The sequence below is a fragment of the Anguilla rostrata genome, chromosome 2 (assembly GCF_018555375.3).
Source record: "Anguilla rostrata isolate EN2019 chromosome 2, ASM1855537v3, whole genome shotgun sequence".
Taxonomy (NCBI): domain Eukaryota; kingdom Metazoa; phylum Chordata; class Actinopteri; order Anguilliformes; family Anguillidae; genus Anguilla; species Anguilla rostrata.
In genome coordinates this window covers 50,858,687-50,884,572 of record NC_057934.1, presented here as the reverse complement: position 1 = coordinate 50,884,572, position 25,886 = coordinate 50,858,687, and the positions used below count along the sequence as shown (strand labels likewise).

The 25,886-nt window shown below is 38.0% G+C and overlaps 2 protein-coding genes across 2 annotated transcripts in view; both read left to right on the top strand.

Moving 5' to 3' along the window:
* The first annotated feature begins 6,515 nt into the window (after nucleotides 1-6,515).
* Nucleotides 6,516-10,502, top strand: foxl3 (forkhead box L3). Its single transcript, XM_064322895.1, has 3 exons — nucleotides 6,516-6,923; nucleotides 7,723-7,891; nucleotides 8,911-10,502. Exons 1-3 carry the CDS (start codon nucleotides 6,817-6,819, stop codon nucleotides 9,328-9,330), a joined length of 696 nt encoding a protein of 231 aa, XP_064178965.1. The 5' UTR covers nucleotides 6,516-6,816; the 3' UTR covers nucleotides 9,331-10,502.
* A 10,360-nt stretch (nucleotides 10,503-20,862) lies between these two features.
* The window catches only part of LOC135248355 (retinoic acid-induced protein 1-like), a 35,263-nt gene continuing 30,239 nt past the window's right edge, over nucleotides 20,863-25,886 (top strand). The window contains exon 1 of the mRNA XM_064322893.1: nucleotides 20,863-21,244. The gene's annotated coding sequence lies outside the window, so the exon portion shown is untranslated. The remainder of the gene's footprint in view (nucleotides 21,245-25,886) is intronic.

The following is a 25,886-nucleotide window of genomic DNA, read 5'->3' as shown; positions in this document are numbered from 1 at the left end:
GTGTTGTGTGTTAGGGGTGTGGGGTGCAGATATGGTAGGAATGAGGGTGATCGCAATTCAGCACCTGTAACATTATTACATTTTCAGTAACTATGACTCAGAAGACAATGGCTTGGATTCAATTAAAGTTTACACAATAACTCTGACAAAGGTTTTTTTTCTTTATAGTTTGGTGAGTTTAGCTAGTACCAAAATCAGTGGTAAGGAATGCACTCACAAAGACAATAGCATTTGGCATTTATTTGTACATGGTAATAAAGGACAGTTGATTGAGTCAACAAAAGCCAGATGAGAAGTGAAATAGCATATTTATAATGCTCTCCTATATGTATTTATATATCAGTGCACAATACACGTGTCTGTTTTATAACTCTTATAACATTTAGAATTTCCCTAACTTAATTTCTGAAAACAGGATAAGCTATCCCTGTTCCTGAAGGTATACAATGGTCCTGTTGACATCCCTGTAAGTCTCAGTTAGTCTGAATAGTCTTGATAAATTAAGGAATCAAGAGCTTATATGGAAGTAGTTCACTCCTTGTCAGGCTCCTCGGAGTATCTGTTCACAGCTGCTTTATTGTGCTTTAAACATGTTGCTAGGGAATAATCTTCAAATACATCTCTGGACATATATCAGTCACTGCAATCAGTACTCATTTTCATTCAGCTCATCCCACAGGAGCTGCAGTGCCTCTTCCAACTAGCATCAGGCTGGAAACATGATTGCCTCCCCTGCCTCTGACTGCTGAGCTCCATGTATCTCACATCACACTGGGAGAGCTGTACACACTGTAAACACACTCCCACTCTGACTTCCCCTTCCACATTCACATGTAGGGCAAGGAGGCCCATATACTGAAATTGAAATGTCTTTTGCACTTTTTAAACTATTGAGTACTATTTCCTGAATGACATGAAGGTGAGGAGAAAACTAAGTTACACAGGCTTAAATTTGGCAGTTAATGTTAAAGACAGCAGAATGTTTCTTTAAAAGACTAAAATGGAACCGATATTGTATATGTATTAAACTATGGAAAGGTTAAAGGCCGGCATCCAAAATCAACCAAAGGAAGGGTCAGGTCTTAAAACAGGCAGGATGTATGTCAAAATGCTAAATCATGAGTGTATGTACTTCATGTATATCAAACAACAAATTCATTCTTCAAAGGAGTTTTGTTTCAATACCGACGCTATGCTGCAGTATTACATTTAGCCACATGGTGGCAGAAAAATATAGGAAAACATCAACAATATTTCAAAACACTTAGCCAGGTGTGTGTCTACCTTAACAGAAAATGCACTCTGAACATTGAAGAATCATAATTTTACACTTTTAAATGTTGATTTTCCTTCATATACAAGACAATGCATAATTGAAATACAGTTATATTTTCTAATATGAGAAAATCATGTAGTAGTAATTTAATGGCATATCAGTTTAATCATGCTAGTATTTCAACAGACAGGACAGTGCATATAAATGAATAATAAGCATAAATCAGCCCTTAAATGAACACTATGTGAGACAGGCATCGATAATTGCTGTTGAGCACTAAGGTCATTTTCCTGCATTGGCCCTCATTTGCATTGCCTACTCTAAATTACACATGGCACCATCAAAAGATATATTGCAGTACAAGAGTTCATACACGATAGATTTCCAAATGTATTACTATGAAAGTACATTCAGCAAAAGTAATATGAAACTTATGATTATAATTATTTTTCAGTCAAAAAAATAGACAGATTGGCCAAACACAGATGACACTCACAAACCAAAAATACATCTATGTCTATTTTTTAAGTAAATAATCATGCCTGTTTCTCCATCAAAAAAGCCCATTGGGGGGATACTTTCAAATTGTATAGAATAGGGATTTTCTCCAAAAAAAATTAATGTAGAACAACAAAGGAATACTATATGCGAGCAGAGATTACGACATTGCATGCCTTAATAAACATGAATGCATGGTTTGGTTTTATTAGAATGTAAAAACAGGAAAAAATTTAAGGACGTGGTCTTACCTATACCAGATGCCAGGGAGCATACCAAGGAATGTGAGATGAGTGTGGACCATTTAAGAGATTCTGTGTTTAATCTCATAGTCCTTCTAACATTTATCCATTTTTTTAAAACATTATTTTTGGTTATATCAAGGTGCCAAGGTATTACGGTGCTGCGATTAACCAAAACACAGTAAGAAACAACTTGATTATAATTATTGCTCAAATTCAATAAGTGAATTATTACTTAATTAAACTTAGCTATTAGTGCTTTGTAAACTGGGTCTTACTTGGTTGCTCTGTAACAAAGGTATTAATTGAATGAAATGTGCAATAATGTGTGGTAGTTGAAACAAGGGGGTCATTTGTTACACGTTTTTATTGTGATACAGTCTTATACATGATAAGTAATAAGAATACAAAATTACAATAACAATTAATGAAACGTACAATGCCAACATTATGGAGCAATGGCTATTTTCCATCTGCAAGTTGCACTTGCATCTACAAACTATAAGTTCTGACTGCAGGTTTTCCCTGTGCAGTTGTTTACCAACACTGTACAGTCAGATAATTTTGTTTTGATAACCTTCAGATACACTTTGCAGCCCCCGGGAAACAGCCCTGCTTTATAAATACAGCCCCAGAAATGGCTTCATGAATGAAGGAAACACAGTTCTGACAAGCATCTGAAGAGACAGGGACCACAGCGCAAAGTGCTGTAATCAGAGCTGCCCCAGACAGCCCAGCAGCGGAAATGTTGTCATGGGAATGCACAAGGGCTCCTGTGAGACCATTATCTGATTGCACACTTTTAGCAGTACTTTTTCCAGCAGACAAAATGTTCTGCACTTCGTGTTAAGGTACATCCCCATGCTCAAAATAACCTGCCACACTTTCTGCTTTATGTGGATGACTTCCCTGACAGTTAAATAACATAAGAAAGTGATGTTTTTAGTAAAACTCGTCTATCACACTTACAAGAAAAAACCAGTCCAAAAGAGTTACGCATATCTCTCTGGAATAAATTTTCAAGTGAACATGTGGCTTTGATGATTAGTTCAAGCAGAGAAATTAATGCCATTTGTAATCTAGAAGTTAATTATCATAATTATTTCCACAGAAGCAAAGTTAATTTTCCTGACAAGAATACTGGATTTCTCTCACAAATTGTGTTGACTGGTTTTTTCTTTTCTGCCAGAATATTAAGGTTTCATTCCATTACTTCTCTCGACCAATTTTAAAGCTATGAATGAGTGACTAAGTACTTTTGATAAGCCTTAAGTAATAGGTTATATTAGGATACAATTGCCTATCAGTGACTGTATCTTAAATACATTCCATTCTAAAAAATGTTTTTGTTTTTTTTTTTACAAATAGCCAGACATTTTTTAATGCATTTGAGTATCTAGGTTAGTACTATATTTTGTTATTTATTTACAGTAAATAAATATTGTTACTGTTATTTATTTACAGTAGTGTTTCACAAATATGGTCATGAGGACCCATTGTGTATTGTGACGAGCTGATAATTGTTTTTAATTAGACACTTTTGCAGTTTGTTAAAGGGTTATTTACCTTCTTAAATCCACATTCTGACAGAAACAGTCCTGCCCTAAAAATAAATACCCCATACTCACATCCAAGGAAATTCAATCAGTCCAACTAAATTAATGCTTCATTTTCTGTGCTGTATGTACTATATGGCAAATAATTCCATTTGAAAGAGGTTCCATTTTTAATTGGCTTGATTACAAATTTACAGGTGAAATCTGTTCCCATTTGTTGAGAGTGTGAAAATCTGAAACCATCTGTATAAAATAAATGGTGTTTACTGACAGCAAATGGCAACAAGCCAAACCTGTATTGCGTTATAATAAGTTTAACCATACAATTATGCTAGAACTTAAATACATGTTCAACAACCTTAATTGATCAAGAGATTGGCTTTGACAAAAAACCAGCATACACAATGGTCCCCAGGACTGAGGTTGAGGACCACTGATTTAGAGCTTCTGACTTGGGTCATTAACTTAGCTGTTGCCAACTCCCTTTACTCCAGTTACGGCCACAGCCACCCTGTTGTGGCAAAAATAAATGCAAACACCCACTGTATGTTAACCCCGATGCAAATAATTAGGAAATAACAAATCAATTGCAAATACTTCTAAGAACATTTGTGAAAAATGCAATTTGACTTGGTAGTGCAGATGTAGTACAAACACATTTGATTAAACAGCAATTTCGTTTATAAGTGTAATGATGTAAAGGCTAGTTAATTTCTTGGCATTATAGCCTGGACAGATCAATAAGCTCAAATAGGCCCTACTCAGACTCTGTATATTGCATAATATATATGAAACATTATATCACATTATATGGTTCTAAAGAACAGACATGGCACAGATAATTAGCCATGATGCTTTTAACATAAGCCAGCGGTGTTTGTATTAGAGTTTTGTCCTGTGCTAACTATACTTTCATGTATAACACCAAGTTATATTCTGGTCAGGTAAATATATTTATTTAAAAATTAAAATTAAAAAAAATAAATAAAAAAAAACATTATATTTACACAGAAATGTCCCATGAATCCTTCAAACTTTGGATTTATATTTAGCATTCAGCTACTGATACTGATCTTTATTCACTCAACAATTTTAATAAACATTTATTGACAAATGTAAAGATTACTTTTGTTCTTTTCGAAAGAGTTTGATGCATTAATGTTGGTGATTCCTGAACTTCTCGAACTGCTTGTTAAAAAGGAAAATTTAACAATTGTACAGTATTTGTTTGAAAGTTAAGAGCAGATGTTGATTAAATCAAGGTAATTATGTTGACAAATTGCCTTCTGTAAGCTTACTGTTGTAGATGATGTGATCAAGTACTGTGTCCTAAAAGTGCAGAGAAAAACCAGCCTCACAAGTCATAAAGTGTTACGTTTTTAACATCTTTGTGTTGTTGGTTTACAACGCTAACTTCTAACTCAACTATTTTATCAATAAACAAAGATGTTATTATGTATAATATTTATGTCCACAAGTTACAGAACCTATTCAAAATCATTTTAAATAGCTGGAAGCAGAATGCAAATGACATTCTCAAATTTCTTGGAGTTCTCTCATTTTCAAATATTATATCCACTTCCAATATCCAATATGGACTTATCTATTTAGCATGTGGCTGTTGTGCATGTAGTCAATGCACTTCATTATTTGTGTTACTGCCATAGAAGACACACCAGTTCAGGGCAATGCTCAATGTTTACATGTAATTTTACAGGATAACAAGGTTTGCCAATTTAAATGCTTTGTTCACAGGTACAACAGCTTCCCCACCCGGGAAATGAATCGGTAACCTTCAGGCTGTAAGCTTCATTACTCCGCCAGCTCAGGCTTAATCTTGCCTTGATCAAACATTCTGATGTTATAGTGTTTCAACATGCTTTCGCTGCCCAGTCTCTCTGAGCACTTCCGTTGGCTCCCATTCTATAGGTTAACCCACCACAGGACATTCTCCTCTTTATCACTGCCACCAATTTGTACCAAAACACCCCAAAAATAAACAGTTCTCATGAGACTCTTGCCCTCGTGTTGTTTTGTCTCTGTGAACCTCTTGCATACTTTTAAGCATGTTATATGTTAGATCCTGTTCACCGCCCCCTAGGCCAATAAGTCAAAACAATATTGGGAATCAATTTTTAATTTTTTAGCCTGTGTTATTTGATAACAAAGGTTAAAAATGATCAACTGACGCTTTAATGTGAAAATATTGACAGGTGAGCCAAGCTACAGTGTACAGTAGCATTGGCTATGTACATGTACTGCAACAACTGTAGCAACCAATTACTACATTTATATTTAAAAATAACTTAAAATGAAGGCCTTCCCCTGTTTCTCAGGAATTCGCAATGGAATTGAACTAGCTTACTCCATTTAGAGGAAAATAATTTTTTTTTAAACAGCCACGTTTTTCTTAAATTACTCTAGTCGCGTCGATGCCAGCGCACACTGGGCTACTACATTCATCTATCTGCCAGATCAAAGCCCACACACGGAGGCCTCGCGCCGAGGGCTATTTTCCTTGGTCTCCGCTGCCTGACAGTAGTCCCACAAATGCTCTGACTCGAGTCCCTTTGAACACACGTCTCCCCCTTTTAGTCACGGAAACACAATTTATGCCCATTACACAGTATTATAGATTAGATCTGTAAAACTCGCATTGTTGGATGCAACTTCTGCAATTTGAGGAAACTGCACCAAAAAAAAACAAAAAAAAAAAAACATCTTGCTGATGTGTACAAGCAAAACATTAAGAGCCAAAACTCAATCAAGTCACAGAATGGAAGCGGACATGAAGAACGTGTTTGTTAATCCTGAATCACTTGTTTGCTTATTGTCAGGAACCTGGGACTATAAAAAGAAAACCAGAAAAAATAAAGAATATGTGATGCTCGTATTTTGGACCACCCAGATTCAAAGAATGAGACCTAATAGCTACTAGTTGATGACGCCCCGGGTTCAGAGGTTCATGCAAGCTGTGGGAGCTCGCCAATTTACTCTGTTATCAGCTCTTAACTACCTAGGGACCGAGAACCGTGGAGGGAAACGGGTTGTTCCAAAAAGAAACCGTCATTTGGTCGGAGAGGTAGACTTAATAGTGAACAGCACAGAGGTAACACAACAACTGATTTCAAGGAAGCAACTATTGGCCGCTCAAGCAGCCTATGTAACGACGAGGCAAGGCATTATATCATAATTATATATGGAAATATCAATACTGTCACCGTGCAAGTGACATAGTCCAATAATGTTTGATAATTCGCAGTATCCGTATAACTGTTTCAATTATGACGGAGATGGATATCCCACTTGTAGTACTGAGGAAGAGAAGAAAATGTGCCGACCTGCTTACAGGTATTATTATTATTATTATTATTATTATTATTATTATTATTATTATTATTATTATATTACGATTGATTTAGACGCTGTTCTTGCGCAAATGCCATATATGCCTCCATGTATTTCAAATAAATATGAAAGTGTATGCAAACATCCAATATTCCAGATGTACTGGCATCCTTTTCCTGTGTTTCATTATGCCTATTTTAGGTGAAATAACCCGGTAGGTTAGGCTATCTTTGGAGTGTTCGCTTATGTTTATAGAAAGTGCAGCCTTATTGTTTTTGTATTCTTCTTTTTAAGAGTCATAAGATGTTTAACCTATAAGCAACATATTTTAAATAATCAAATTTCAAAACATGAAATCATTTAGAAACATTATTATTATTACTATTATTACTATTATTATTATTATTATTATTATTATTAACAATAACATACGTTTTGTAAATATTTCAGTTTAATATTTTTCAAATATATGAAAATGTATACTTTGCTACAAATGATAATCTACATTTTACTAAATGTAATGCTGTACTACGCAGTGTAATTTTCAACCGTCATTACAACATGTTAAACCTTATATCTAATAACTTGAGTTAAGTGTGCAGGACGGTGATTTCACTTCAATAATTTAAATAGACTAGAATTTACTTTTTGACGCAATTAAGCACATTCTTTGTATTTATTTTAGCTCCGCACATTGTTTAAACTGAACATTTTCTATTCTATTATTTTGGTCAAACAGTAAGCATTATTTCTTATTAAATTGTACTCTGTATCAGTAATCGGATTCTTCTTTCTCTTACAGTTACATCGCACTTATCGCAATGGCCATTCAGCAGAGCCCAGAGAACAGAGTCACTTTATCGGGCATATATGAGTTCATAATGAAGAGGTTTCCTTACTACAGGTCTAACCAGAGAGCTTGGCAAAACTCTATTCGACATAACCTGTCCCTCAACAGCTGTTTCATAAAGGTGAGGTCAACTTTGTTAATCAATGTTTCGTAATTTGTCTTAATTTTGCGTTCAGTTTAATTTTCTCTGAAAGATATATATCATATATATTAATATAGCATATTATCCTCAGTGGCTAAAGTTTCGAATGAACTATTTTAATTAGTTAATACTGTTTAGTAGCCAATTTCAGCTGATTTTAAATTTTACAATTGGCCTTGATCATTTTAAAATTGTAGGAATTGACCCTATAACAATTTTTTATAGCGACTAAAACGAGTATTATTTCAAGATACTGAACTTTTGGTTAATTGTAGAAAGCAGGCATCTGCATAAAAGTGGCCTCACTCGCGCAATGAGCAGAAAGCAGCGAGTTTTTAACCATAAATAGCGGCAGATGGCAAAACGCACTCTCGGTTTTCTTTGAGCTACTGGCTTGTAAAGATTAACAGTTAATGCAGCAAAGAAGAGCTCTCCTCGTCAAGATGCTCCAACCACAAAAAGTTGCCTTGCTAGTGATGAAGGGGGAGCTGTGTCCTCATATGGCGCTCTAACGTTGAGGTTACAGTTTTGGCCTCATATTAAAAAGTTGCAAATATTTTTTCATTTCATTTTTCTAAGAGAGCTGAAACCACCTGTCCCTGTTTTTAATCCAGTGTGTGATTTCACAGATGCTGAGTTGGAAAATCTGTACACAGAAGCATACAAACTTCTAAATTTTCTCTCCACATCCAGATTTGTTAAATCGTGTCTCAGGAGTTTACAACAAATCTTGAGTCAAGCTAAAGTGCCTAGTTTCCAGGTTTCATTTACAGTGGCTCCAGTGCAAGGGTCCAAAATAAATGCATAAATGCTATATTGCACGAACTGTTAGCAGACCAGGTTTTCTCAAAATTAAAATTTGTAGCACTTGTGAAAATAGCATAGCATAATAACACTGCACACATTAGTCAGGCATCCAATTTAATAGCAAACCTATGCGGAAAGAACTGAGCTGTGGAATAAATCTGAAAGGACAGGTCTCATCTATTTTTCTGCAGGTTCCCAGGACGGAGGGCAATGAGAAAGGGAAAGGTAACTACTGGACATTTGCCACAGGTTGTGAGTCCATGCTGGATCTCTTTGAGAACGGCAACTTTCGGCGCCGCCGGCGCAGGCGCAATGTGAAGATGGGCTTCCGGGAGCCGGCCGAGCCTTTCTTACCCGTGGACGGCCCGCATGGGCCCGCGGTCAGGCAGCTGGACACCGACCCCTTCTACCCGACCGACCCAAGCCACAGGCAGGCCCAGCTCAACCCATCCCTGGGAAAACCCGACTCGGAGATCAAGTTCAGCATCGACTACATCCTCTCCACCCCAGACCCCCTCCCTGGCTTCAGACCCCCTCTCTGTAGTGCTCCGGGAGCTTCAGTTCACCTTCTGGAGCCGCAGCACCTCAATCTGCACTTCTGGACAATGTGACCCTAACTGCAGTCTGGGAGGCCCTATATTTTTTTAAGGGGGAACAGACCACTGGAGCCGACTCAGTCTGTTCATCCTAAAGATTCCATTTTCATGGGGAATATTACAGATTTTTGTTCCGGGGAAAAAACGATAGTGAAATATAGAATGGACTTTCTCACTGTGTTCCTAAAGCATCTCACAAAAGCATATTTCTGCGTGCTGCCTTTTAGTGGCCAAGCAGTTTATGCATTTGAAACTTGACTGTAAAAATACAGTATGTATATCTGAGGCTGGCCGTGTAGATGAACAAACAAGAACTTGTGGTGTTGCTCATATTAGAAGGGAGATGTCAGCCTGTGCACAAACAAGTTCATACTTCTCTCTGCTCAGGACAGATATGGTTGGAAATTACTGCATGTTTCTCTCCTTCATGCAATGTATCAATCAAGAATACTGCTGTGGCTAAGGTAGGCCTGACACTTACGGACATAGTGATCGTTTTAAATATTAGTCCCATCTGCTTTTAAAATTCTGCTTATGTAGTTTGTAGGTTCTAAAGAGAAAAGAATAGCACCATTTCAAATGGTGTAAGACAAAAGGTGTAAAACACTTGTACCAAACAAATAATATGCAAAATAATCTGCCATAAGGATATTCTGCAGCTTCTCACATATTCATTTCACCTGGTCAGTTTCCCCTTTTGATGTAAATCTTTCCTTAACTGCAAAACCAGTTTCCAAAGGGTCTGCAGTGGCTACATGAGTGATGAAATGTAGCATTATTTTGAGGTAAAGTAATAAAAAAAATCTGTCTGACAGTCAAGGGGAAAAATCTATATGCCAGTAAATGGCCTTTTTATTGGGGAATGGATAATGTCATTTAATGAGCTCTCCAGAAGTTGATGTGCTTTTGCAATATTTGAGGCAATGCTACCATCATCATAGTTTATTGTTCTGGAACCTGCATGATGTACAGATATGTAAAGCTCAACATTTAGCCTCATAGGTGTATATTATCAAGTCACAAACAGTTTCAGTGATGGAGAATCAATGTTAATCATCTAGTTCTGGATTATGGTGAAAATAATTAACAAATCATGTAAAATGGACAATGTGGAAACAAAATCTGACTTCTGTTGTACTGTGTATGAACAATAAAACAAATAAAGTCTTGAACATTTGCACCAAGAACTTACTGTACTGCAGCCAGTCTCTCGGTGTCATTTTGCATATTTGCAATTTAATATAAAAGCCATTGTCCTCGCAAGCACACACAGAATATTAAGAACACATATGCAGAGCCTTAGTATGTTTGGACTTGTGAGACTGGCACCTGCTAAAGAAACATGTAATAAAACAATATTATTTAGTATATTTTATTGTACTTTTGTTCATTGCTTAAACATTACCATTGTAATCTATATTGAATACTAGTCTATTATATACATTCACATGCCTACATGCAGTTCTAAATATTTTCTTTCCTTTGGATCTGAGGCAATTAAAGTATTACTAGACCAGTCCTTTCCAACCTTTCTCACCACCTGAAAATCCTTTCACTTGACCTTTTCAATTCAAGGGAAATTGTAACATTCCAAATTTAATCCTAATAGTCCATTTAAATAGATTTTATTCATAAAGGTAGGAGTTAAGAATGGGGGTCTGTTAACATTTATTTTCCTTACAAGGGATATCAATCATCACAGGTTTTTCTGCTGGTGGAGGGACGTTTTTCAATTTAACCTTTATATTATGCTGTGACTACATCAGGAAGGTTTCAATGCACTTAACATGAGTGGCATTTAATATAGCGTAACACTTGCAAGGTGAGACGGAGATGTGACCTTATTCAAATCCTGGTGCCATTACAACACCACTCCTGATGCAATTATAATTAAACACCTTATGCCTTCTTGCAAATCCTCTGATCGATCACTGATACTAACATTAATATTGCATTGCCCCGAAGCCAACATCCACCACTCAAACTGTTATGGATCAGCAAGTTTCCATTAACAAAGTTGTTGATGTAGTACGGTGTGTTGTGGATATATTTAGGTAAATTAACTTAGCATAAAGTGCTTTAAGGCTGGATCTTGAAAAAGAGATACCAAAAAGAAAAAAAGACTTGTAGAACAGCATAATAAATACTCAATATTACTTCAGTGCTTCTTAAAATTGGCTAACCTGTTAAATGACATGTTCCACAATCATGCACAATATTTCACCTCAAAAACATTTCTAATATGTTATGCATACACTGTGATGGTTATTTATAGGATTTCCAATCTGAGAACAAATTTTGTTTCAGGGGTAAACTGTACACTTTGTAATTCTCCATGAGCTCATTTCATTCTAAGGTGGGGATGGCAGCTCCAGGTTGGAATTAGAAGCTCAGGGCAAAAATGAGTAGAATTGCATGTGGAAATTGGGAAGTCAGTGATGTGCAACTTCAATAACACCTAAATCATAAACACAAATAGGTCATTTAAATTAAAATGTTTATATATTTATGTTGTAATTTGATTTTGCTCCATAAATGCTTGCTGTGACAACAACATATCTAGATGACTTATTTACATTTTATTTAAAATACAGTGCGTGTGTTTACCAATTAGAAAGCTTGTCTAATTTTACACGTCCTGATTAACAATCACCATTACCTTTCAGGAAGAACACAGTATAGTGGGTATTGACATCTGGAAAATGCTTCAAGCTAATGAAGAAAATTATTGGCAATGACTAGGGGGTAAATTAATGCAAAGGTTCCACTTCCGTCTGTTTCTTAGTGCCTCAGAGTCATGGCATTTAGCTGGGCTTATGCAGCATACACCACATTCTGAATGTGCCATATTACATACAGGCAAGTCAGGGGCTGTATGACCCTCGAAAGTGGCCATCATTCAATGCCACTGCTGTGGCAGACATGGGGTTATTCTATGTTTGTATTTATATGTGGATACACAGTGGCCTTTTTTTTTTTTTTACTTGTAGCTGTTAAATGAATAAGCGAAACAAGAAGACTTGAAACGTTTTTAAAAAACTGACTTGGGGCAACAAAACAGAGTGGGCTGATGACCATAAGACAGAGAGATGAAAGACAAGAAACAGGCAGGGGGAAGAGTAGGGAGGGGGATACAGGAGGTATAGCAATAAAAAACAGTACAGAGAGCATAGGGCTGCCATAAATCTGAGACAAAGACAGGAACCTGATTTTTTCCTCATTTTGGTAAAATGACACGATTGAACTCTGAATAGTCAAAACTGTCCAGAGTTTCCTTGGACTATGAAGTTTTAAATGAACCACACACACATCATTGTTTGTGCTCTATACAATGTTGCAATGAACAGGAGGGATGTAGGCATTTGGTATTTAAGCTTTCTTTAAATAACATATATCCAAATGCCTGAGGTCAGCCAAACAGATCTAATATGAACTTGAGAGAAGCCAATGGACTATGTTAGCTAGGTGTTATAGATTTAGGATTATTAGAGGTCACTGTAACAGAGAAATTTAATAGGGGGAAAAAAGTTATTCCATAAAAAAACACAAGTTTAAGCTGCATATTAGATTATTAAGCTTGTGTCTCCCTCATGTGTCATTCATTCTTAAAAATACCTAATGTCCTTTTAGATTTTCAGTCTCTACATTGAAAAATGATGTGTAAACATTCATAAAAACTGATTAACAGAAAACAATATGCCATTTTATGTCAACATTATATGTCAGTTTTATGGATTTAACAAAGCAATACATATAATCAGTGAACATGCCATAGATCATCTTTCTCTCTGAGCTTTACAAAGACTTAAAGACTTACACTAAAAACCAAAATTATGAAACACATTCAGGGCTTCTATTGCCTACAATTTGACAATTAATATTTTTGTATTTATTCAACATTATTTGTGCATATAAACTATAAAATACCCATATGCAATGAGCATGTGGTGAAGCACGACTCTTACCTTTGTGTGATGCAAAGCACATTACACCTTGGATCCATAATGGGAGTAATTTTGACCCAATGTTTCTTATTCAATACATCTCAAATGCATTTGACCACTTGAAATGCCATACATTTCACAGCATTGTTGTTCTGGACACTCAGACTTTTGGATTTTATTATCTAGTTTTGAATTTTTGAGATATTATAGTTGTATGACTTTAAGTCAACTGGAGCCAATTTAGGCCCAATTCATTTTCCATGTAAATTACATTGTAACCCTTGATTCTTATGTAACTATCAGAATTTTATTTATGCACATTATTCAAATGAAAATGTTTGCTTAACAGCACAGGACTTCTGCTTCTGTTCAGTTTGTTTCCCCTTCAAAATAAAACATATTATAGTATATACATATAACCTACTGTACAATACAATGATGAACATGTTTGATTTGAAAAGAGAATGTATATCTACATTTATAGCTTTGTTAGCCAACTACTGTAGCTATTGCAGAAGGCAAGATGCTATCTGTTGATATGGATGTTGCTTTTTACAAAGTGATTAAACTCTTGATTAAACTGATGGCTCGCATCTTACATTGATGTTTTAATAAACTGATTCAGAGTTGCTCATTTCTTTTACTTTGAATCTTAAACCAATGAACAGACATCAGTCAAGGTGCATGCGCTTTCAACCATAGCTGTGCCTAGTTGATGAGGTCTTTTCCTCAGTCTGCAATGCCAACATAATCTTAGTCACTGTTACTCATTAAACATCAGCAAGTTCATCAGCAAAGCTCCTGCCAAACATACAGCAGCAACCACCCCGCTTTCAAAGCCACTGAGATCTCATCTTATAACTACGGTATCCAAAATAATGGGCAACTGGGCCTGCCCTATACTTCTATACAAAAAGGCGAGAATTCTGGGATGTTAATGGCTTAATTAACTCAGTGACCACACCTTTGTTTAAAAACCTCCTTGCAATACACTTTGCATCTCTCATTTAGTTAAGTGTTTCCTTTATTTTGGCAGTTACATGTAAGTAGACGGGTTGCTATGTAGGTAGGAAGTTATTAGGTAGATGATGGTGGTTTAGTACACATAAACTTGTTAGAAACTGCAGAATTTGTAGTGTACTATGATTAAAATTGTTGTTAAAATGTGACAAATATATCATTCAAATATTAAACACTCTATGCATTGTTAAATACACAACATACAGTAAATGACTGGGTTAAAAGACTGGGACAGACATCATACATTTTGAAAGAGAAAGGTATCTATACTCACTAGGGTCACTGATAACTCCACTTGTGGAAAGCTGCATGTTCGCTAGATTGTGCACATAATGTTTAAATGCTGTGGTTTGTTGTAAAGATCAATCATTGGGCAATTTCTGAGCTGGAAGGATGCATTGATGGGAAAGATCAGTGGCATTGATTTGATTACCTTTGGGCCATATGTGTCTTTTCCCCTCCACTTCAGCTATTTGAGTGCTAATTGAGCCTGTTTAATTTCTGCTCAGTTGAAGGCCAGTTTGTTTCTGAAAACCAGTACCATATAGAACAGAGCTTCCCGGAGGCCATGGATCATGCAGACATGATTTGTGCCTCCACAGACAGCTTTATGTTTGAAATTATACATAATACTACATGGAAAAATTAAAATCACCAAGTACATTTGTTTACTCCTAAATACTACTACAAAAAAACCTATGACAAGTAACAGAATGACACCCTGATTTCTGATGTCACTCTAGCACCACTGTGAGCATGCCATGATTGACATATTGACAATATGTAATATTAGACAAAGGGAAACTGAGTAAGCATAAATCACATTTTATAAATTATTATTTTTTTACTTAATGAAAAAGTTATAAAACACCCATATCACCCATGTGAAGAAGTAATTTCCCACTTTGTTACTCAATCGACCAATTAACCAAATTTGATTGATAATTTCATTGCTGCCAGCCCTGTTGAATCTAAACCTCACTCATATTCAACCTTATCATTAGAGCATAGTCACTACAGCGTTTCTACGAACACACTATGCCATGAACAAAGGAAATTCCAGAAGAGATGAAAAAAAGTTGTTTAAATATACCAGTCTGGAAAGAGTTATAAAGCCATTTTTAAGACTCTGGGACTCCACTGAACCACAGCGAGAAAGCCATTATCTCCAAATGGAGAACACTTGGAACAGTGGTGAATCTTCCCAGGATTGGCTGGCCTGCCAAAATTTCAAAAGTAGAACTAAAGTCCCGGAAGTAAGCCTGTACTGGTCGTGTTGAGGGCAAAACATTGGTGCTTCCATTAAAGTGAATGAGGAATATCATACTTTTGAAGACAAAATAAAATTTCCTCAATGGTATTTTGAAACTTGATTGATGACTGTTACGTTTCATATGAAAAGCAGATTGAAAAATATGCATTATGTAATGAATTATGCACATTTTAATGAATAGACTTCTGAAAAGACTTCTGTATTAAAACAACCATTGTTTCAGAAACTGCTTTTGCCCTCGTTCCTAGGCTTCCTAGTTCTTAGGCTTCACTGCCTGTCCCCTCCCACCCTGTCCAGTTCCTAAGTACGCTTTATGTCCCAGTGTGAAAATTCCCTTTCCCCTGTCACTGCAAAACCTGTTGCCTTCTGCAAAAATGGTTGAAGTTTTCCTCTGTGGCAAATCCCATTGTTTCAAACCACTTCCTTGTTCCAGTCACTTTCTTGTGGGGGGCAGGACTTTAGGATCTTGTTACACGAAGAAATCTCCATGCAACTTCTGTTGCATGCTACTAAATTGCTCTAGGATTGCATCATGCAATGGCACTGCAATTTACCTGCAACTTGGATGCAATTTACTTGCAACCACTTCCAAGCAGCTCAGCTTCATGAAAATGCGTTCATGTGATAGCTAATCAGAGAAGAGATACAGGCCGCATGCGCAGTTATGTACTTACGTTTTTATCTGTAACCTCAATTTAGCTAATACTCTGGGTTTTGTCCTTGTTTTCAAGGAGAGCCAAAATTGGGAATGCACATAAAGCTTTGTGCTACCTTGTTAAAAGCATTGCTGGTGACAAAAAATATAGTGAACAATATACCATTATATTATCAAATATAAATTCCCTGAAAGTATACTAAAATAAACACTAGTAGAATGTATTAGCGCAATATCGAATGAGATTACGTAACACACTTTATTCTGATAGGTGATCGACAATAATTTAAATTCCTAGCAAATTGCCTTGTGTAACGGTGTTATTGCTTGAAATGACATCAGAGGCAACATGTTAAAGTTGGTGCAAGTTGCTTTGTGTAACAATCAAGCTTAACTTTCTATAACTCTAGGGGTAATACAGCTAGTCTCGCTAGCCAACCAGCTAGGTAGCACCACCATGAAAGGATGGAGGAGGGTTCAGGAAGAGCACGTTGGAGAGGGAGGGAGACTGTGAGAGGGATAAGGTTGGTAGAGCAATTAAGAGTGGAATAATTGCTAAATTACTGCAGCTAATTATTACAAATCTCCATTGCTAACACGGATAATGATTCTCTATGGCAAATGAGTGTTTTGCCGTTTTAGTGCGATGTAATACTTCTATTTGCCTAAAACACTTGGAGGAGCTATGCAATGAGACTACAACATTTATTGCCCATTGCATCAGGACCTTCATGATGCATCATTGCATCAGGACCTTCATGATGCATCATCATCGTCTATGTTCATTGGTTTATTAAATGCGAAATGTACTTTCCAGAATAGTCTATAAAAATAGTAATAAATACTGACAATCTTTTTTTATTTTTTATTAATCAGACCTGGGTAGGAATCCATAGTAGTAATGTCCATAGAGTCCAAGTACCAATCCAGCAGTAACTGAAGCCCAGCAGGAGGCCTGGGACAGAGTATAAATCATTCTATTGCAAATGAACATAAGCAGAGCTTGCCACAAGTGAACAGAAGTTTTGTTTGCGGTGAACAGTATTGAACTGACCATTAAAATGAATAGCATAGCAACAACCATTTAGAGGGACAACAGCAAAAAATCTTATTTTTTTAAGCCAAAAAGGCTGTTCTCATATGTTCATGCACAGGTTTTTACTACTGAAAAAGAATTTAAAGAAAGTGAGAGCAACGGCAACCTTAACAATCAGAATCAAAGGCTGCCTTGATTATAGACAAGAGTTATAGATAATATGACAACCGACCACTCAAAAAACATACCTTCAAGCACAGCATTAATTGCTTTGAATGCTACACAGAGCATATCACTTGAGGTAATGCGCAGTTACATATACTGGTATACACAGTTGTGTCCCAAGAATCTGCATTCTAAAATTTTGGCACTAGATGGAGTGCTAAACTTCACTATGAGCTTGTGTTACCATTCTGTAACAGGGCAAGAAGGATTATTTAGGAAGGATTATTTACAGCATCAGTTCTTCATTTCAGAGACTGCTTAGACTGATCAGCACTGGTCTTACTGAGAATTTTCTGAGTGACCGCCTGTGTTCTTTGATAACCTAGGATGCGCATCTTTATCTAAGGAAAGATAAGACTCTTGTTCCTCCAATTGGTCTTAACCACCTCTGGTACTAACTGAACCTGGTAGCTGACACACTATGCCTGCTGAGGCTGATCTTAGAGCTCTGAAAATGTTTATATTAAACCATGGAAAACATAGTGTAAGTACAGGGAAGCTGTGTTTAGAGTATATAGTTGATTCATGAATGCATGATTAATTATAATTGTATTTATCGTGTATTTTTTCAGAAGGTTATTATTCTGGTCTGGTTTGAAATATGTTCAGAAATCTTGTTCAGTACTTGCATATTTTTAATATCATGTAATTGATAATCCTGCGGCATTCTCTGAACTGTGCCTTTACCTCATAAGTGGGAGACATGACATCTTTAACTTCACAGAAATTTACTTAAGGGGCTATAATGAGAATTTGATCAGGCCAGATGAAAACGGGCCAAACCCCTGCTCTTTAATAGTCTTCACAAACCTCTCCCACTCTCTCTTTCTCTCTCTCTCACACACACACACTACTCAGAGCCAGCCACTGGCATAAGCACACCATGCAGTCATTTAGGGCCACAACCATCCCTGGCCCACACAATTAAAGTTTAAGCGGTGGGTGTAATTTATGTTGGACCATTTTGGGGCCACAACAGCATTCTTGTTTAGGGCCATCAAAACTCCAGGGCTGCCTCTGACACTGCTCCTTTTCCCCCATATCAATCACAAAGAGTGTGTATGTGTCTGGAAGGTCACCCAAGCTTTTGAGACCTCTAGCCTACTTGCTGAGGACTGTTGAGATGTCTTGAAATAAACACGGCATATGAGCTACTCTTGTAATCAATGGTGTTTCCATTTAAGACACCACGTAGGCCTCTTGCCTCAAATGCCTCAACGTCAGTCTACAACTCCATGCGAGGGAAACAGCTCATTTTTAAGATCCGTCACAAAATGCTGCAAAATCTTTACTGAAAGAATTTCATTTAATTTATCATTTCTTCCCCAGCGCGTAGGCTACAGCCTTTGCAGGCATTCAATCAATGTGTTATCCTGAATCTGATTATAACAGACGCTCACACGCAATTGCAATAGCGAGTTGTTCGCAATATCGTATGTTTAGGCGTACATTGTAAATGAAAATACAATCAGACGAAGTTTTTTCGTCACCAGGGAAAGAATAATCAAGCGAGAAACAATTGCGATACTGTACGTGCCGTCAGCAAATCTACGCATAGCCAACAGAAAGAGAAGAGAAAAGCATTCCCTGCAGGGAAGAACAGAGCAACTAAAGTAGCATATGGGTTACTGTACGTGCATACGTAAGCGAGTGGAAATTAATTTTAAGGTCATTTGTAGCGGAATAGCGCTCGTCTACGCCGCTTGCCTTTGGGTTTAGTGTCAGATAGCGGTAAAAGTAACATCGCGGATTGAAATATTCCTGGCGTTTCTTTGTAGAAATCCAATTTGGTTTTTCACCGCCTCCACAACAACGCATACAGCAAGTCAATTATTTTCGGAATATTTCTAGATCCTCTGTTGCAGTGTTGACCTGGCTATACTGAAAGCCTACGCCCCATTTTAATTAGCTAGACCAATTACAAAGGCTAAGCAGTGCTGGTTCTTAATACTTTCTGGCTCTCGTGCACTGTAGTTATAGGCTACTTACTTGCTACTTACATGATGTAGCCTACTTTACGTTGCTATAACGTGTTCATATTCTGAGTAGCCTATTGCTTATTTTTTTAAATGAACACGCAATCATTATGTGAATGGAAAAGAGTATTCGTACGACTTGCGGAGTCGCTTACTTAATAGTATGGATGTAATGGTTCCAATTAAAGCAAAAGAGACCTGCCGCACGTGTAGTAACTAATTAGCAGGCGTTGCAGCTCTGCTCAGTTAGCCCCTAGTTAACGCAGAGTTTACATCACTCCGCCTAAAGATGCTTAATCCTATTCAAGCTGGCACCGCTGCAGAGAACACGCTGATGAAAGGCACCAACGGCTGTGTCCCAGGAGACCACATGCTTGCATGTAGAAGTTCCTTCTTAGTCTAGTTATAGCTCAAACCTCGGAAGCAATGTAGACTCTGATGTAGCCTTCTGTTTTTTAATACTCCTGCCAAGTTTTGCGTAACACTGTTGACAATGTCGCACAATGTCACATTTACAATCACTGGAAAATACAAATCGACAAACCATGACAGACAGAATTGATACCTTTTCAGTGTAATTATTCATTACTATTGTGCGCGACGAGTGAAAAGCATGGATTCCATATATTTGTGCTTGCTGCTACATGTTTTTTAATGCTTAGTCTATCAGAAATTGGTGGAATTTCAAGCCAGTATAAAATTACTAAATTAATTCAACATTTTTAGCATAGCTAATATAGTGTAGCCTATGTATGATTCACTGCAAACACGATGCAATTTAGCTGGTGAAGACTGGGTTAATTATTTTCAAAGTACATTTACAAATATGTATCTGTACCAGTGTATTTCTAACATTAGCCAATTAGCATGTGCCTCCCAGCCCAGTGTGGTGATGTGAATATATTCTTATGAAAGTCCATTCTCTGCTGTTGGGGAAACTGCTGCTCTGAGAGTGCTTTCACCCACTGTGGATGAAAAGGAAACAAAGTGGTACAGGCAAGGGGATTCACACTCTACACGCACTGTCCAAATTTTCCTGGGCCGCTGAGCAGCCGTTAATGTTTTTAAAAGATTGGGGAGGGAGGGTTTTGTAGAGATCGAGCTAAGAAGGTGGGGGACTTATTTTTATTCATGGCACAGTCCAGTCATGCAGGCATACACAAACATATGCACACACATGCACACCCTCACTCTCTTTCTCTCGTATCCTCAGGCTTCTCTCTCTCTCTCTCTCTCTTCCTTGCCACCCACTCAGACAGAAAGGAGAGAGAGCTAACCAGTCAGAAGTGTTCAAAAGCAGGCATCCTCCTTTTTTCCATCTCACAGTTGACACTGCTGGAGCAGCTGGTCCCCCAGCTCAGCCCTCCTCTTTCCTAACCTCCCCCTCCTCCCCACCCCCCCAGAGCATCGTGCAGTCACACTCTCTCTCTTCCCCCCTGCACCCCGACACACACGCACACACACTCTCACACACACGCACACACACACACAAACAGTCACTTGCTCGCTCCCTCGCTCACGCACTGCCTGCAAGATACGCCAGCAAAAGCAGCCCCCTTAGCTAATTCCATTAAACATTCCGTCTGGAAGCTATAAGGCTGCCTTCTAATTGCTTTTGTATCCCCCCGAGCCCCCCCCCCCCCTCCCCCTTGGTGAACATGGCAGTAAATGGAAGGAGGAAGGCGAGTTAGAGAGAGAGCGAGGCGGCCGCTGACACGGAATATTGGTGCCATTTTCACCTTGCAGGAGGCTCCAGTCCTGCTCGGCTGGGTAGAGGACAGAGGCTGAACGATACTGCAGGTACTGTTATCTCATTCTTTTCATATGCTGGATTATATCAGGCGTAGTGCCCTTACCTTACAGGCTTGGGGTCAAGGGGACGGTAAAAATGAGAGCTGCCTCCATGTGTCTGTATGCGTTAGTTGCTGTCATTTGTGATTGTTACAGTATGTCACTGTGTAGGATGATTTAGTCACCAGAACGTGTTTGGGACTGTCCGGGTTTTAACTCACAGGCAATGTGTAGTTTTTCATTTTTGGACAGACTAAGCTTTCATAGCAAGAACAGCAGGACAGCATTTACCCTAGTTCTCATAGCGTCCCTGGTTTTGCATGACAAAAAAGCCCCGCTTACTCCATTTACCTCAAAATACAGAGAGTGAACTTTAGCCATGTTATGTACGTTTGCTGAATTATATACATAGCTGTTGTGCCGTTGTACTTATACACAGCGTAAGATCATTGTTAAATGTTTGTTTATTTTCTGTGGTGTCCATAAGAGTGGAGATATAAGATACAACTCCTCCTGTTTTTATAGTAACAACTACTGGTGCATTTGGACTGCTGGAGTCAGGGATTCAGGGATGCTTATGACACAGGGACTAGGACACTAAGGCGACTTAAACCTATTAAATGCTGCACTGAGATTGCAGTGTCATACTTGACTGAAATTGATGCTCTGGACACCCTCCCACCCTGCAAGAATCCATTTAGAGTGAGAGAGGAAGAAACACAGAGGGGGGGTGGGGGGTTGCTTTATGTCCGCAATGACATTTAATTGGCAGGAAGAGAATAATAGCGACTGGCATATATTACGATCACCCTCAGAAGCCCTGATTTTGTTTTGTTGAAGTACCTTTGCTTTGTATTTTACTACCCTAAACAAGCAAAACAAATGCATGGTATATCTTGACTGCTCGCACTCTTTCTCTCAATCTCCCTCCCACTCTCTCTTCATCTCCCTCACACACACACACACACACACACACACCCAATCAGAGACAGTGCAGCACTGTTCCTGGAACACTCACCCTAGAGCTCTATACAGCACATAGCTCCTACTCTACTGATAGCACAAGTTAATTCTACCATTTTAAACGATGGTCATTATTTTTGGGACGATTTCCTGTGGCAGGTGCAAGCAAAGGGCACATGAGTTTATTTTTCACAGAGCAGATGACAAGTGCATGATGCGGGCAGGACTTGTCAGGCTGCCTTTTGGAAGCATTGGCAAAATTCAGGCTGGAGAATAAAGCAGAGTGGGTCAGATGTCTCCATGCCCCGGCTTGCTGGATGCTTGGGCATTGTTCAGACAATCACCTACAATGCGAAGCAGATATATAAGGGCTGGAGAGTTCAGAGTTCAGAGGACAATGAGGGGGTAGGGGCAAAACCTTCCTATCATTTATTTATCTCCAGCTGCAGCACACCTGCTAACAATGCACCGCAGACCTGGTCAATCTTAATTGAACTGAACAAATCCCTTGGTAGCAGGTTTGTCAGGGAGCTCAGAGAGACTGTCTGGTCTATTAAACATTCAGCAGTCTCCTTCCCTCTTGGTGCTGTCAGACCTTTGGCAGCTCCTGAGCCACGGGTCGCATGATAGGTTATTAGAATAGTGTTTTGAAGTAAAAATAGGAGGGAAAATGTGTCTATCATCAGAAATATAGGCATGTTGCTGTGAAGATATAGGGGCTTGTGTCCACTAGAAAAAATATTCATACCATATATCAAAGGAGCCAGGGAACCTGAAATGGGAAGATAGCAGTTCAAAAGGCCTATCTTAGGTAGTTAGCTGGGTTGTATGTATTCTGGATGTAATTCAGAGCTGTGGGCAGGAGAGGTTTGATGTCCTATGCTGATTCAATGCTTTTAAGAAACAAATTGCCTTCAGTTTCCCAAATAAGCAAAAACAAAAATCTAATCTTGCTATTTCCTGCTGAATTAGCAAAGTGATCTACTTTTTTTATACCACATCTCTTAATCCACTCTTTCTGCAAGTTACAAAAGATTACTCCTGTGAGTGTGTGCATGTGTTCATGCGTGTGTATATGTGTGTGTGTGCAATAGTATCTCTGTTCATTAAGATTACCTGGCAGGAGTCCAGCAATTTGCAGATTATTGGCTCCTCTAAGTGAATCTGCAGTTAAATTTTGATCTTCCCCTTGTGATATTTACAAGCCCACTGGGTCACAACACAGCCCCTCTTGTCCTCTAGTGTGGCTCTAATGAGGAGCTCCTGCTGCAGTCTTCTGTTATTGCACAATTTTCTGCTTCTTTTATAATAATTTTTTGCACAAAACCATAGTATTTGCTGTAAATAATTTTGAACTGGGTCACAGATCTCTTTTAAACTCTATTATAATTCATATTGATGAAATTCTAAATAGTGTTTCACTATTGCTATCAGTTACCATTGTTAACAGTATGTAATACAGTAAATATTATTTTTCTGAGTAAATCTTAAGCATTGGAGAGGTTGCATGCTCTTGTTTTTACATGAATGATATTTATCACGTGTCCATGCATCATTTTAAACATTTTTGTTGGCATCACAGTATATTAGGTACAGTGAGAGGTAGGTAAGGCCCCAGTATAAACAGTATATTAGATACAGTGAGGGGTAAGTAAGGCCTCAATATGTATAGTATATTAGGTACAGTGAGGGGTAAGTAAGGCCTCAATATGTATAGTATATTAGGTACAGTGAGGGGTAAGTAAGGCCTCAATATGTATAGTATATTAGGTACAGTGAGGGGTAAGTAAGGCTCAATATTATAGAGTATATTAGGTACAGTGAGGGGTAAGTAAGGCCTCAATATGTAAGTATATTAGGTACAGTGAGGGGTAAGTAAGGCCTCAGTATATAGAGTATATTAGGTACAGTGAGGGGTAAGTAAGGCCTCAATATGTATAGTATATTAGGTACAGTGAGGGGTAAGTAAGGCCTCAGTATATAGAGTATATTAGGTACAGTGAGGGGTAAGTAAGGCCTCAGTATATAGAGTATATTAGGTACAGTGAGGGGTAAGTAAGGCCTCAGTATATAGAGTATATTAGGTACAGTGAGGGGTAAGCAAGGTCTCAGTACATAGAGTATATTAGGTACAGTGAGGGTAGTAAGGCTGATATGAGTAATTAGTAGAGGGTAGTAAGGCCTCAGTATATAGAGTATATTAGGTACAGTGAGGGGTAAGTAAGGCCTCAGTATATATAGTATATTAGGTACAGTGTACTAACTAGGTACAGCTACTATGTTCTACCACTGAAAATACTGTATCGAAAACAGAAGACAGAGTCAGTGAAGGCATGTGTTGTCTCCACTCATTTAGGGGTTCCCGAAGCTTTGTTTCCCTCATTGAAAATTACCTTTTACGAATACCAATAAACAGTGACATCAAAATATATATCAAAAGACATTTTTGCTTGAGGGTAGAAGTTAAGCAAAGCCAGTCCCATAAACACTCCAGCACTCATAACAACCATTATACATAAGGCCATGAATCTCCCATGGGAACATAAGATGCATTCCTACTGTTAAACCTGTTTGCAATTGCTCCTGTGGGAAACACTGTATATCCAGTGAGCATAACAAAGGATTCCATGTTCAAAGGCACGTTAGAATTTTACATCTAAGACTATCACAGCACTTCAGTTATTAACATTTAACTTAATGTCACATTCACGTTTGTGCTCTAAATGAACTGCAATTTTACAATAAACAAGTCATTTCACAGGGAAATGATTAGTCTGGCATTGGTTTCTGTATGACCATTGCTGAAATTGTTTTATTTCATTAATACTTAAGACAGAATAGAAATTTCACAGAGGGGAAGATGCTGTGAAGAACAGCTGTGATTTGCGGTGTTGCATCATCAAAAGTACATGCAGTACTAAAATAAAGCATCATAATCCAAGAGAATTGCAGTTGCCCACAGGGTCTCTGAGACTAGACAGCAATGCTGTTTATAGCTACAGTTTACCTATGTATACCGTATATGCCTATGTACATATACAGGTAGAGTATAGTGTCCACCTATAGACACCCCTGTAAAAGCAGCCTTTTTCTTCTTTGACACATTCATATCCTTAAAGTCAGAAACATTCCTCCAGGAAGTTCTCGCATGCATTCAGTATTTATGGAAATGAAATAATGGTGTTAAAATAACAAAAGGAAATGGAGGTTTTTGTTTTTAAATGATCAAACCGTTGACTGCCAGAAATAAATCTCTCACACTACTAACACAACTGTTTAAGAGAGCGCTTTGCTCAAGGTCTTTGGACATTGTTCATATTTTACCCTGTAAAATATATTTCAAACTAAATTCAAACCCCTAACCTTCAGCCACAAACTGTTTCCCCTACCTCCGAATTCTCATTGAAATGGAATCAGTCCTTGCCGAAAATGGTGCATATTATGAGTGTGTGCACCTGTGTCTATGCTGGCCTGTGTGCCCGAGTAGATTATGAACACTAGAAAGTGCCGCCAAACACAAGCGATGCGCCGATGCTCAGCTGAGCCAGCTGCACAGAGCAGATACAGAGTGCTGCTCCACGCGGCCGGGCCGCTGACATGTTGGGTTTGGTGTGAGCGTGAGAGAGGTCCTTCTCTGATGTGTTGCATCAAAGCCTCCCCCCCCCTAGGGAATGCCAAATTAAGGTTC